General features: G+C 43.0%; 3 protein-coding genes across 47 annotated transcripts in view; 1 reads left to right on the top strand and 2 right to left on the bottom strand.

Moving 5' to 3' along the window:
* Window positions 1-14,302, top strand: part of LOC121628724 (NACHT, LRR and PYD domains-containing protein 12-like) — a 2,607,341-nt gene that overhangs the window by 624,074 nt on the left and 1,968,965 nt on the right. The gene's annotated exons all lie outside the window — the stretch shown is intronic.
* Window positions 1-14,302, bottom strand: part of LOC121628726 (NACHT, LRR and PYD domains-containing protein 14-like) — an 829,387-nt gene that overhangs the window by 212,775 nt on the left and 602,310 nt on the right. The gene's annotated exons all lie outside the window — the stretch shown is intronic.
* Window positions 11,414-12,913, bottom strand: LOC121628760. Its single transcript, XM_041968082.1, has 2 exons — window positions 12,140-12,913; window positions 11,414-12,067 (listed from the first exon to the last, which is right to left on the bottom strand). The coding sequence occupies exons 1-2, from the start codon at window positions 12,757-12,759 to the stop codon at window positions 12,058-12,060; spliced, it is 630 nt and encodes a 209-aa protein (XP_041824016.1). The 5' UTR covers window positions 12,760-12,913; the 3' UTR covers window positions 11,414-12,057.

Below are 14,302 nucleotides of genomic sequence, written 5' to 3'. Positions count from 1 at the left end.
GCACTGTTGCCTGATCAGCAAAATATAATAAAATAAAACTAAATTCTTCAGTCAATATTTTCTTTGTTTTTTAGTTTAATTTTATTAGGTGTAATTTTTCTTAAATATTTTAATTTAAAATGATATTTGAATTATAATTGTAATTAGTCTGGAGCATGTCAACACATTTTAAATATTTTTCTCCACACTCTTTATTAATAGCCATTAACATCTGATGGTAGGCCAGTGCAGGATCAGCTAGCAGCAGCTTTGTACATTTCATTTCCATCTTGGTGATGAAACAGAGCTGATATCCTGCTCTGATGCAGCAGCTGTATGGGATAAGGTTTGTGCCACTGGGGAGCGAATCTGAATTCTTTATATTTGAATTTGAATCATTCAATTTGAATCTGAATATGCCTTTTTGAATAATTGCTTTAAAAAACTGAATCCAAATGACCATATTTGATATTGAATCTTTGTTTTTATTTATGTGTATATTGGTAAAGTTGAAACTTTTGTATTTGAAAAATTCAGATCTGAAATTCAAATTCAGATCTGAAATTCAAACTTTTGTGCCACACATCTGGGACCTGACGTGAGGCAAAACTAGTCGATCGCAGATGGAGTAACGTCAGTTTTGTGCAGTTGTTCTCAACGGCTACAAGCAGAAGGAGGGCGAGGGGGGAGAGAGAGAGAGAGAGAAATGGAGAAACGCTAAGATCCAGGCCAGCCACTCGCTACAACGCCAGTTACTGTTCCTGCAATGGCACTTGCCGTTTCTGTAGCGGTAGTTACCGTTTCCTCAACGGTCTCAGCGGTTTGCTGTGGGCTGGTTGCAGACTTTTCACATAAGTGGTAACTCCTAATACAAGAAAAATATGCGTAGGGTTGCACAGATTAATCTGCACCTCAAGTGACGTACATACACCATGTAAGCTATAACGGGCCAGCTTTTTTTTTTGCAATGGTTTGGAAACATTTTAGTAATATCGCTTATTGATAAAAAAAAAAAAAAAAAAATGCTGGGATAGGCTCTAGCTCACCCGCGACCCGAAATGGAATAAGCGGTCAAGATAATGGATGGATGATAAAAAAAAATAATGACACGTTTATTGTTAACACATAAAATATACTACATATATATGTGTATGTGTGTATATATATATATATATATATATATAGTAACTTTCCAGATCTGTTCCATTTTGATATTAAATAATCAATGCAATAACCATCAGGTAGGCTGAAGATCACTCCTGTCTGCGACCTTCATATGCCAGAGGAGGGCGCAACCTTGGAAGATTAAGTCCGTTTTGTATTTGGGACATCATTTAGTTGTTTTGTGTGATAAAAACATGAATGGTCAAGAATACTCGATTCTTATTTGGCTGTAGGGTGTCCATATGGACACCTATAAAAGAAGTTCCGGTCAAATAGCCTTATTGTTGTAAATTGTTGTTTTAACGCTAGTTGGTAACCGTGGCAACAGAAACTCGCCGGGCTGCAGACACGCCAGATCACGTCTGTGACGGCGCATCGTTGTGAAAGCAGCTTGCAGGCTTATTGGGCTCCGTATCTTTATGAAATGTCACGATCAACGGATACGTGATCTTACTTGCTTGCTGAGACAGAAAGACAGTCGACGACCTATTTAAAATTAAATGCAACATTTCATAAAGATACTGGCATGTCCACCGTGGTGTTTGAAGGACGGAGATTTAACGTTTGTGGACCCTGACCACTGCTGGTTGAGACGTTGCGGGACGACAGAATGTTGCTCCATTCTCGTTTCTCCTGGACTGACGGAGCCCAACAAGCCTGCAAGCTGCTTTCACAGCGATGCGCCGTCACAGACATGATCTGGCGTGTCTGCAGCCATCCATCATCCATCCATTATCTTGACCGCTTATTCCATTTCGGGTTGCGGGTGAGCTGGAGCCTATCCCAGCATTTTTTTTTTTTTTTTATCAATAAGCGATATTACTAAAATGTTTCCAAACCATTGCAAAAACAAAGCTGGCCCGTTATAGCTGACATGGTGTATGTACGTCACTTGAGGTGCAGATTAATCTGTGCAAACCTACGCATATTTTTCTTGTATTAGGAGTTACCACTAATGTGAAAAGTCTGCAACCAGCCCACAGCAAACCGCTGAGACCGTTGAGGAAACGGTAACTACCGCTACAGAAACGGCAAGTGCCATTGCAGGAACAGTAACTGGCGTTGTAGCGAGTGGCTGGCCTGGATCTTAGCGTTTCTCCATTTCTCTCTCTCTCTCTCCCCCCTCGCCCTCCCTCTGCTTGTAGCCGTTGAGAACAACTGCACAAAACTGACGTTACTCCATCTGCGATCGACTAGTTTTGTCTCACGTCAGGTCCCGGATGTGTGGCACAAAAGTTTGAATTTCAGATCTGAATTTGAATTTCAGATCTGAATTTGTATTTCAGATCTGAATTTGAATTTCAGATCTGAATTTGTATTTTAGATCTGAATTTGTATTTTAGATCTGAATTTGAATTTTAGATCTGAATTTTTCAAATACAAAAGTTTCAACTTTACCAATATACACATAAAAAAAAAACAAAGATTCAATATCAAATATGGTCATTTGGATTCAGTTTTTTAAAGCAATTATTCAAAAAGGCATATTCAGATTCAAATTGAATGATTCAAATTCAAATATAAAGAATTCAGATTTGCTCCCCAGTGGCACAAACCTTATCCCATACAGCTGCTGCGTGAGGTGAGGACAAGTCTCGTATGAGGGCTTTTGGACGATATATTGCGATATATATTGATATTGAATTATTGTCCAGCCCTAGTTCATTTCAGAAAAATTTTGGACCTCCAATGTTAGGCATAAATCTCTACAACTGGACTTTCTACTGTTTATCATCACATTTGCTATATTTGCTCTTTCTCTTTTCCATCTTAATGATGTGTGAACACAAACCTGGAATTCCACATCTAAAACTGTACTAAATTTCTTCTCTGTGAGTTTTGGTTCTATTTTCATGGCACAAGCAAAAGTAAAAGCCATGCGTCCTGGGCTTTTAATTTCAACCATATTCCCATGCATGCTATAGTGGCTCTCTGATTATCTGTTTGTTCAGCAGCTGCTTCCTTCCTCTTCCTCTCCTGTCGTTCTGTGAATCATGACGGCTGTCAGATCAGCTGATTGGCTTTTCTTTGTTGTTGCGTTTATCATTCATTTAAGAAGGAGGAAACTAGCTGTCCATGGTTCACACCATCACATATTTACCCCAAATTATTATTTTTGGCAGGACCTTCTCTAACACAGTAGTTGGCTGATGGTAGACATTGTTTATACTTCAGATATGCAGGGGCAGGTCTAGAAAAGTTTGGATGGGGGACAAGTAAGGTGCACCCACCAGGAAAAGGGGGGCACAGATGAGACCTTTTTTTTAGGTTTAGATTTTATAAAATATTGAACTGATTATCACAATTAAAGTGATCATCTAATGTAAAAAGTGAAGAAAAACTTGTAAAACAAACAATCAATTACATCATTTTTTTTATCAACAGGTGTTTACTTTGGGTGATGCAGCTATAGGACTTATCACTGTTGCACAAACACTTACATTTCAATAATAAAAGGAAAAATCTCTTTTTATCCAGATCATCAGTTTTATCTGAGTTTTTTCATAAATATAGGATGTTTCAGTCTGGCGGTTTTATGACAGAAATTATTACCATGGAGATGGTTGGTGAGATGATGACAAATGAATTCTGAATTATGATCTAGACAATCATCTCTACCATGTTCTGATCTAGAACATGGTAGAGATGAGATTTAGAACAACATATAGAAGTGCATTACATACTGCATTTACTGACCATTGGACATCTGATGTTTACCCATGAGAAGGTCAGTTAACACTAGGGCTGCAACTAATGACTACGCTGATGGTCGATTAGTCACCGACTATTAAAACGACTAGTCGACCAAGCGGATTATGTATGTCATAATTATTATAAATGGATCTTATTTCACTTTCAACTTAGAAATTTTGCACAAGGTTGTTAAGTAAGTCAGACGTTCCTGCTCTTTAAATGCTCGAGCATTGCAGACATACTTCTGTGGTACGCAAGGTCTGCTTTACAAATCTCACATGTATTTAATTTATTTTGTGTGTTTAACGTGAAGTTATCCCAGACTTTTAACGTTCTCCGCCGCGGTTTTTCTCTCTAGTCAGCCACCATATTTTTCCCCTGGTGGACTTAATTAAGCATGTGCAACTCTCAGCAGAGATAAAAAAAAAGAAGACGATGTGTCACTCTGTAGTTTTTTTTTTCACCTCTTTGCGCATGTGCATTGTGCAACTCTCAGCAGAGATAGGATTAGAAGACGATGTGTCACTCTGTGGTTTTTTTTTTTTTTTTTTGCAGACAGTAGTCGACGGCTAAATTCGTTGTCGACTATTTTGATTGTCAACAACGTCGACTAATCATTGCAGCCCTAATTAACACAAAATATTTGTAGCATTGACGCTTTCTGTTGATTCAATACAGTAAAAAAGGGCAGATTTCAGACATTGTTGCGAATGGTGATTAATTTTGATTAATTTATAAGCTGTGATTAATCAGATTAAAAATTGTAGTCATTTTACAGCCCTAATACACACACACACATCTATATATATATCTATATATATATATAGATATACATATATAATAATAATAATAATAATATCTGGACATATCTGCATCACTTTGACAGAAAAATGCAGGAAAATTATATTTTAATATAGACAGTATGGCAAACTATAAAATATGGTCGCATGAAATATAACATTGGAAAGTGGATTATTCATCAAATAGATAATATATTTCTGTCAAACCTTTTAAATATATAAATATTTGTGTAAAACAAAGTGGATGCCATATGGTGTGTCAGATGTGTCACATGGAAAACCATGTGACATTCTGATCAGTCAAGCTAATCCATTAGCAAACTAAAAACAGCTGGCCAATAGGTAGCCTGTAATTAGCCACATGACAGCATTGATTTTTAAGAAGTAATAAATAAAATCTGAGAGAATTTTTTTTCTTTTTCACAAAATGTCACGCCATAAGCCACAAAACATTGAGCACTACTAGTGATGTCAGATTCATATCTTTTTAACTCAAAATCAAAAAAGCACAACTGACCTCATGACTTTGCAAGTCACTCCAGAGATGTTACTATAATGTTCTGGTTGGGTGTGGCCCTTTTTATCATTACGATGTCCAAATTATTGCCTGTTTAGTGTCACACCATATGATGACCATTTTGCGGACAAAATATATTTGGTCAGAACTTGTTTTGACATTATGCATAGACATCAACACTTTATGTGGTTATTGATAGCACATTATTATTTTATATCCACTGTAAAACTATAAAATATGTATAATTTATTAGGAAATATGCTCTTATTTCTGAAGGCACACATATGCCGGGCAGTCACACCATATGACATTTTTGATGTTTTGATCAAAACTCTAAGTAGAAATCTTAATACACCCACAAAACTTTTGGTATTATTGTACTTTATCTTTTCAGAGGAACAAAATTTATATATGTATTCTTAATCTGTATGTGACACACGGACAGTCCGAATTGTTAGTCACCAACCACGAATTTTTATTTTCTCCTTTTAAATCCTGTATTCCATTATATAGTTAAAGGATGTACTTCACCCCTTCACCTACATTTCCCAGCTTGGGATGAATAAAGTACTTCTATCTATCTATCTGTCTATCTGTCTATCTGCCTGCCTGCCTGCCTGCCTGCCTGTCTGTCTGTCTGTCTATCTTTTACTGACTTGTAATTCGCCAAAAAGAGCGTCAGAACAGCTGATCTAGCTCTGTTCAAGTCTTCTCTCTTAAACATTCTTTCTATGTGATGTCTCAATTGTCGGAATCTGTAACAATCATGATTTGTTAAACCTTGCTGTTTCAATTCCTCAAAAGTTTATAAAGGTCACAGTACGTTATAAAACTTAAATTTCTTAAAATTATTGTCAGATTTGTTGGGGAAATTTTTTTAAATCAAAATTGATAGGGTTGATAGGGTTCTGTAGTTTTCCATTATCATGTTAAACCACAATTTAAAGGGGTCTCTGTCATGGATCACTGTTTAGTTGTTTAGTCAAGGAGTTGCATCCTATTACAGCCTGTAGACCCAGGGTGCACAGTTCCGGTCGTCAAGGGCCACAGTCCTGCAGGTTTTTGATGTGTCCCTGCTCCAAAACCACCTGACTGAAATTATTGAATCATTGTGCAAAACGTAATAGGCTGTTGGATCTATTTCATTTGAGTCAGATGTGTTGAAGCAGGAAACATTGGAAAATTGAGGACCAACTTTGGTACCCCTGCTGTAGAGTAATATTGCTTGATATCTGGTATTCTCTGTCCTTCCACTGCGCTGTGCAGGATGGATTGCAAAGATCCACTAATGGTTTAATATGTGCAGCCTTAAAGTAGGCTTTGAGGTTTGGGAGGGAAAAGTGATCCTACATATATTATGTCATCTGTGAAAAGTGCTAGTTTATGTTATTTCAGCCCAAGTTCATTGCTGTAATTTTTTTGTTATTGCGTCTGACCCACTGACTTAAGGGTTCTATAAATATAGCAAATAACAGTGGGGATAGGCAGCATTCTAATTTCTTTCATTCTGATTCCAATTTGTTTAATTTTTCTTGTTGCTTCCTCTTCTGAAGAGCAACAGCAGTTTGTGTGTTCAGAGTTTCTTCAGTGGTTTTCATCAGAGACTTTTTCACTGATTGATGTGATGTGAATGACAACATGTTTGTGTTTGCAGATACTGGTTCGAAGAATTGATAACAGAGACTTTAAAACCCACCTATGTGATTATGACGAGTGACCAGTCCATAGATAAACCACCAGACTTCAGTGATGGACCAGGAACTTCAGACTCAGAGTAAGAGAAGTGAAACAGAGGTTTCAGGATGTTTGCTGATCTCTCTGAAGTCTCTGGAACTGCTGATCCTTGAACTCAAAATTTATGTGTAAACCAGAAAAAAGTCCTGTTAACAAGGTCAACACCTTCAGTCTGATCATCAAAAAAGTCTTAAGATTTACTTGTCCAATGGCACACTTTCAGACTTTAGTGATGGACCCTGATTCAGACTCACATTAACAGAACTGAACCATATTTTTCAGAATCTTTAGTCTAAAGATTAGTTTATTTTTTATCTGATTTTTATTTGAGCTGCTCTTTTCATCATCTCACACTCAGCAGTTTATTGACCTATCAATCAATATACTCTGTGTTTGTCATTACCAAAGTTTTTTTTATTTAATTCTTTATTCTAACAAAACTGAATGTGCAAAACAGGATTAAAATGCCTTTGTAGGTCAGATATGCTGCAGTGATGTCTCCATATGAACTGAACATAATCAGAGGAAACACTCATGATTCAAGATTCAAAGTGTTCATTGTCATTTGCCCAGTGAGGAAACAGGTTTCCTTGAACAATGAAATTCTTACATCGCTGTCCACACTGAATTCCAGAAAGGATTAAAAAATAGAAGAAAAACAACATAAAAAACTAGATAGAAGATAAAGATAATATTAAAAAAACTGAGTAAATAATTTATTTACATAAATGTGCAGTGTGCCACATTCAACAATGAAAGATTAGCTGTGCAAAAAAACCTATCATGAAGTAGATGGTAAGATGCATGTGCAGATATCTTTTATAAGTAATAAGACACTTAAACAGTAAAGGATATTACAGTTACTGTGGTTGAAAATATAAAAGTCAGTGTGCAGGGTACAGGCCGTTGTTACAGACTACTATCAGCTGTTAAGGAGTCTGATGGCTGAGGGAAAGAAAGAGTTTCTAAGTCTGGTTGTCCTGCATTTCAGACTCCTGTATCTCCTGCCTGAGGGGAGGTGAGTGAACAGTCCATGCTGGGGGTGGGTGGGGTCTCTGATGATGGACTCTGTGCTGGTATTTGCTCTGCAAAGAGGGCAGTGGAGTCCTGGTGATCCTGGATGCAGTCTTCACCACTCTCTGCAGGTGTTTGCGGTCCGTGATAGTAGAGCTGCCGTACCACACGGTGATGCAGCTGGTCAGGATGGACTCAATGATGCAGCTGTAGAAGTTTCTGAGGATATTTGATGACATGCCAAACTTCCTCAGCCTCCTCAGGAAGTACATCCACTGCTGAGCTCTCTTCACCAGCTGTGTGGTGTTGAGTGTCCAGGTGAGGTTCTTGCTGATGTGGACCCCCAGATATTTAAAGGTACTCACCCTCTCCACTTTAAGCCCGCAGATAAACAGTGGCCAGTGAGGGTTCCTCTTCTTCCTCATGTCCACTATCATCTCCTTGGTCTTGTTCCTGTTGAGGGTGAGGTTGTTGTCTTCATACTATATCACTAGAGAGGCCACCTCCCTCCTGTAGGCTGCTTCGTCCCCGCCAGTGATGCGTCTTATGACAGCGGTGCCGTCTGGAAACTTCAGGATGGTGTTGTCCTTGTGGGAGTCCACACAGTCATGGGTGAACAGGGTGCAGAGGATGGGACTGAGGACATTACCCTGTGGTGGGCCAGTGTTAGTGATGATGCTGGCTGAAGTCCTGTTCCCGATCCTGACAGACTGCAGCCTGCTAGTCAGAAAGTCCTGGAGCCAGTCACAGAGGTTGGGGTGTAGTCCCAGGGAAAGGTTTGTGGGTGAGCTTGTGGGGGATGACCATACTGAAAGCTGAGCTGTAGTCAATAAAGGGCATCCTGATGTGGGAGTCTTTATTCTCCAGGTGTGAGAGGGAGATGTGCAGGGCTGCAGCAATAACGTCTGAGAGCTCGTCCAGGGATGTTGTCTGGCCCTGCTGCTTTGTGGGGGTTGATCCTCCTCAGAGCTTTGTTTACCTAAGATGACTGGTGAGGGAGAGGGGGGTGTTGTTGTCCAGGTGTCTGAGAGCGTCCACTTTGTGTGGGGGGTGGGGGTCTCAAAGTGGGTGTAAAATGTGTTGAGGCTGTCTGTGGTGCTGATGGTACTGGAGCTGCTCCTGTTGTCTGATGTGCTGCAGACCCTGCCACATGCGCCTGGACTCAGCAGTGGAGTAGAAGCCGTCCAGCTTCTCTCTGTACTCCCTCTTGGCTGCTCTGATGACCTTCCCCAGGCCATATTTTGCAGCTTAGTACTCAGTCTCATGCCAGATTAAAATGCAGTGGAGCGATGATGCAGCATATGACATACCTGACTGTTTATCCAGGGCTTTTGGTTGTTGAGCTTCCTGATTTGTATGGTGGGCATGACGTTATCCACACAAGTGCTAATGTAGCCAGTCATATAGTCAGCATAGTCCTGTACACTGACAGAAGAGCCTTCAGAGAGGCTGCAGCTTTAAACACCACCCAGTCTGTAGTAGCAAAACAGTCCTGCAGTGTGCCCTCATGTGTCCTGTGTCCCGAGCTTAACCTGTTTGGTGACTGGATTTGATTGTTTGAGTCTTTGTCTGTAAGCCAGGTACAGGAACAGATACAGGAACAGGAAAGAGATGTGGTTCGAATGTCTGAAGTGGGGGCAGGGTGCAGCCTTGTATGCACCCTTTACATTGGTGTCCAAAGTGTTCTTATCACAGGCAACAAAACACATGTCAGATTTTCTGCAGGAAATAGTTTGTTTTAACATCAACCTGCAGGCAGGTGAACTGGTCTTTAACCCATAAGAGCCTGACGTGACATATTTGTCACATACATTTTGTAAGACATTTTGCTTCAATTTATGGAATAAACTTTGCTCAAAATCCTGTTGAACACAATCTGATGCGTGTCTTCTGTCCCCTGATACCCAGAAGCAAAAAACCATATTGTAATATTTAGTAGATACCCCCCCCCCAAAAAAAATGTAAATTTGGGCCAACTAAAAACCTCATATTTAAAAATTTGGATGTTTCTTACCATTATTTCATGGGTCGGGCCTTAATGGGTCAATCAGTTGTTACGACCCCTTCTTCTTTTGTGGCTTTGTTAATTATGTTTGTGTGCAGGTGCAGCTGGAGTATTCGGCGGGGCGTATATAAGACCCGCCTACAATCGGCCTGCTTCCTTCTTTCTTTGCTCCGCTCCCAGGCCGGACCTGCGCCGTTGCACCTCGCGTTTGTGTTTGGTTTAGTTCTACATCATACAACACTGCCTGCATTATATTTGTACACACAACCAAGCACGCCCTGACATTACTGATATTGCAGACAATCACACTTCATGATTATATTATTTTGTCTTAAGTTTTGGTTTAATAAATAATTATAATTGGTTTTCTTGGTTGTTCGGCGTTGTTTTGTTATAACCGTACGGCTGGTTGTAACAAATGGGGGCTCGTCCTTCTTGTTCTCGGGTTTTTGTGTTCTCGTTGGGTGCGCCGTGGTTGTTCTTTTGAGTGTGCGTTGGGTGGTTTGTTTTGGTTGTTCTTTGTTTGGTGTTTGGCGCCTGCGGCTGTCTTTGTTGGCGGAGGGAAGAGCCCGCGGTGACGTCGTTGGCTGGGAGTGGAGTTTCGTTTGGCCGGGGTGAGTTGATTGCTTTTTGCGGCTTAGCCGGTCGGTTGCAGGCTCGGTGCCCCGGTTAGGTGTGGAGACGTTGCTCCTTTGGGCTTCGTCTGTGTTTTTTTTTGTTAGTGTCGCGGGGACGCGGTTAGTGTTCGCTGCGCCAGCAGTGATCTCGGGGGCACGTCCGCGGGGTTTGAGGGGGTGATCTGTGTAGATTGCCTCGCGTCCCCGCTGGTTTTCAGTGCGTAAGTACCCGCCGCTGGCCTGCGTGAAGACTAGGGTTGAGCTTGGTGTTAGGTTAGGTAAGTTTTGTTAGGCAGGTGTGGTAGCGGGGCATTGGGTCTGCTGCTGTTTGTTGGTGCCGTTTTTGCCGTTTGGCCTGCGGTGTTTGTGTTGTGTGGGGAAATCATGGTGACTGTGTCGGAGTTTTTTCGCTCTCCTTCGCTGGAATTTTTGGAGGAGTGTACAAAGGATCAGCTGCTGGAGATTGGTCGTTATTATGGCGTTGAGATTGATAGCAAACGTCTTAAGGAGAATTTTAAGGCCATCCTGATTGCCAATTTGACGGAGAAAGGTGTTTTTTTGGCTAAGCCTCCGTCGGATTCTTTGCCGGGTGCAGCTTCGCTGACGCCGGGTGCGGTTTCGTTACCGCCGGGTTTGACGTTTGAGCAGCAAAGGGAATTGCTGCGCTTACAGTTTGAGATTGAACGCGTGAAGCTGGAGTCAATAAGGGAAAGCAGGCACAGTGACGCTGCGGTGCGCTCGTTGTCGGGTTCCTCTGCTGCCGACACTTTTGATGTACTTGGTAACTTGCGCCTTTTGCCTCAGTTTCAGGAGAACGATCCGGACTCTTTTTTCCTGATTTTTGAGCGGTTGGCCGACGCACGTAAGTGGGACAGTTCGGCTCGCGCTCTGTTGTTGCAGTGCGTTCTGGTGGGCCGCGCTCAGGAGGCGTTTTCTGTGCTGTCCGTGTCGGATAGCCAGGATTATGTTAAGGTGAAGGCGGCTGTTTTGCAGGCTTATGAGCTGGTGCCTGAGGCATACCGACAGCGGTTTCGGTCTTGCGGAAAGGCCGCTGGGCAGAGTTATCTCGAGTTTGCTCGGGATTTGAAGTTGCATTTCACGCGCTGGTGCTCAGCTGCGAAAGTGGCTGATTTTGAGCGGCTGTGTGAGTTGATTCTCTTGGAACAGCTGAAGGATTCGGTGCCGTGTGTGGTTGCCACGTACATCTGTGAGCAAAAGGCCGAGACGGTGGCTGTGGCTGCGGCGCTGGCGGATGACTATGTTTTGACTCATAAGTCCCAGTTTCTGTATAGTGATGGGCCTTCTCCGGGTAGTGGGCGTGGTGAGTGCCGAGCTGCGTCCGTGCGTCGTGGGGATGTGTCGTCTGACGCGCGTGCCGGGGCGGACGTGTGCCACTACTGCCGTGAGAGGGGCCACTGGAAGGGGGATTGTCCTGTGTTGTCATCTAGGGGGAAAACCTCGGCACAGAATGTTAATCCGACCGCGTTTGCAGATCCGGGTGGTTCTCCTGTTGCCGCTGCTGGAGTGTGCACTTCATTTCCTTTGCATGTCCCCGACGCGCTGGATTCGTATGCCCCTTTTATTCGGACTGGGTTCGTGTCCTTGACAGGTGGCGCGAAGACTCCTATTCGGATTCTGAGAGACACGGGTGCGTATGATTCGTATGTCGTGGGTTCGGTCCTCCCGTTCTCTTCCCGTTCGGCTACTGGTGATTATGTTGTGGGTCGTGGCATGGGCTTGACGACGTTGCCTACTCCGTTGCATAGAGTGGTTTTGGACTGTGAGCTGGTGCGTGGGGAAGTGTCTGTGGGCGTGCGGGCCGCGTTGCCCGTGGATGGAATTCATTTTATTTTGGGGAATGGCCTGGCGGGCGGCCGTGTTTGGTCTGCTGATCCCTTCTTGCTGCGCGCTGCCGGTTCGCTTGTTGGTGACAGTGGTGTTCGTGTGACAGCCTCCCCTGTGGTTGCGCTGTGTCCGTCTGTTCAGGGGGGTGGGTTGTCTCCGCCTCCTAGGGTGTTTCCAGCGTGTGCCGATATGCGTGCTATGTGCGCGGCTTCGCTGGATGCGGTCGCTGTGAGGGAGGACGTTGCTTTGTCTGTGGCAGATTTTCCTCTTGAGGTGTCTCACGAGGAGTTGGTCCGGGAACAGCGTGCTGATCCGTCTTTGACAGTGGCCTTTGGTCTGGCTGTCCCAGGGGCGGCAATAGCAAGCGTGGCGAGTGGGTACTTTGTGCATGATGGTTTATTGTTTCGGAAGTGGACATTTGGGGGCGACCGGGCGCGTGAGGTTGTGTTTCAGCTGGTGGTTCCATCTATATTTCGCACTGTTGTCCTCGGAGTTGCTCATGACGACTCTGGTCATTTTGGTGTGCGGAAAACATATTTGCATCTCCGCAGGCATTTTTTCTGGCCGGGGGCGAAAAAAGATGTGTCTGCTTTTCTTAAAACGTGCCGGGTCGTCCGTTCCGGTGCCGGATGACCCCTGCTGTGTTCGGTCGGGGCGTGACATTGCTAGAGCTGATGCGTTGTCGAGGGCTCCTGTGGTTCGGTCTGTGGGTTCCCTGGTGTGTGGTGGTTGCCCTGTTTCTCACCTTCTCTTCCCCTTTAGGTGCCGGTGGAGGTGATGGTGAGGGTAAATTTGGTTGGGTGTTTGTACACGTTTGTTTTTGTTTTGGTTTTGTTTCGGTGGTTCACGGGGATGACTCCCCATGACCCCCGTTTTTATGGGGGGTGGTGTTACGACCCCTTCTTCTTTTGTGGCTTTGTTAATTATGTTTGTGTGCAGGTGCAGCTGGAGTATTCGGCGGGGCGTATATAAGACCCGCCTACAATCGGCCTGCTTCCTTCTTTCTTTGCTCCGCTCCCAGGCCGGACCTGCGCCGTTGCACCTCGCGTTTGTGTTTGGTTTAGTTCTACATCATACAACACTGCCTGCATTATATTTGTACACACAACCAAGCACGCCCTGACATTACTGATATTGCAGACAATCACACTTCATGATTATATTATTTTGTCTTAAGTTTTGGTTTAATAAATAATTATAATTGGTTTTCTTGGTTGTTCGGCGTTGTTTTGTTATAACCGTACGGCTGGTTGTAACACAGTCAGTGGAAAAAACAGATGTTTGTGTTTCTGAAGCAGCTGAAATCAAAGAACAATCAGTTTCATCACAGACTGAATGGTGAATATAAACAGAAACCTAGAAACTCTTTTACTGTCCTCTAATACGTCACAGCTTCTGGACAGGGTCGACACTTCCTGATATTTTCAGCAACAGTCAGAAAAACATTTTAATGATGAAGAAATGTTTTCACAGGAGGAAGAGGAGTGGTGTCTTTGAGGAAGAGCAGCTGTCCTGCTGTCTTTTGTGTCAGGACGTCCTGAAGGATCCAGTCTCTACCAGCTGTGGACACTGGTTCTGCAGCCGCTGCATCAGCTCATACTGGGACCAGTCTGCTTCATCAGGAGGCTCCTCCTGTCCCCAGTGTGGGAAAAGACCCAGACCCAGAACTGGACTGCAGACAACTGGTCAGAGCAGAACTGTAGCAGGTCAGATATTTCTGTTCAGATCTTGTTTTAACTCAGACGTGTTCTTAAATGTTTGAGAACATTATAAAAATCATCTCAGTGAAATCTGATACTTTTTTTGTCCTGTTTTCACTTGAAGAAAAATTTAAATTCATACATTTATCTTTCATATCTAATCAGTGGTGTGCAAAGATAAACAGGTGGTGCTAGAGCACTTGCTATTTGCCCTCTGGACCGAGCAAGTGCTC

This window comes from Melanotaenia boesemani, chromosome 18, assembly GCF_017639745.1.
Source record: "Melanotaenia boesemani isolate fMelBoe1 chromosome 18, fMelBoe1.pri, whole genome shotgun sequence".
Taxonomy (NCBI): domain Eukaryota; kingdom Metazoa; phylum Chordata; class Actinopteri; order Atheriniformes; family Melanotaeniidae; genus Melanotaenia; species Melanotaenia boesemani.
Note: the sequence above shows the minus strand (reverse complement) of the source record. Positions and strands in the feature narration are given on the sequence as shown.

Bases quoted from the DNA above. Each gene is read 5' to 3' on its own strand.
- LOC121628760 (XM_041968082.1), bottom strand. From the start codon at position 12,759: ATGCACAAAGTACCCACTCGCCACGCTTGCTATTGCCGCCCCTGGGAC.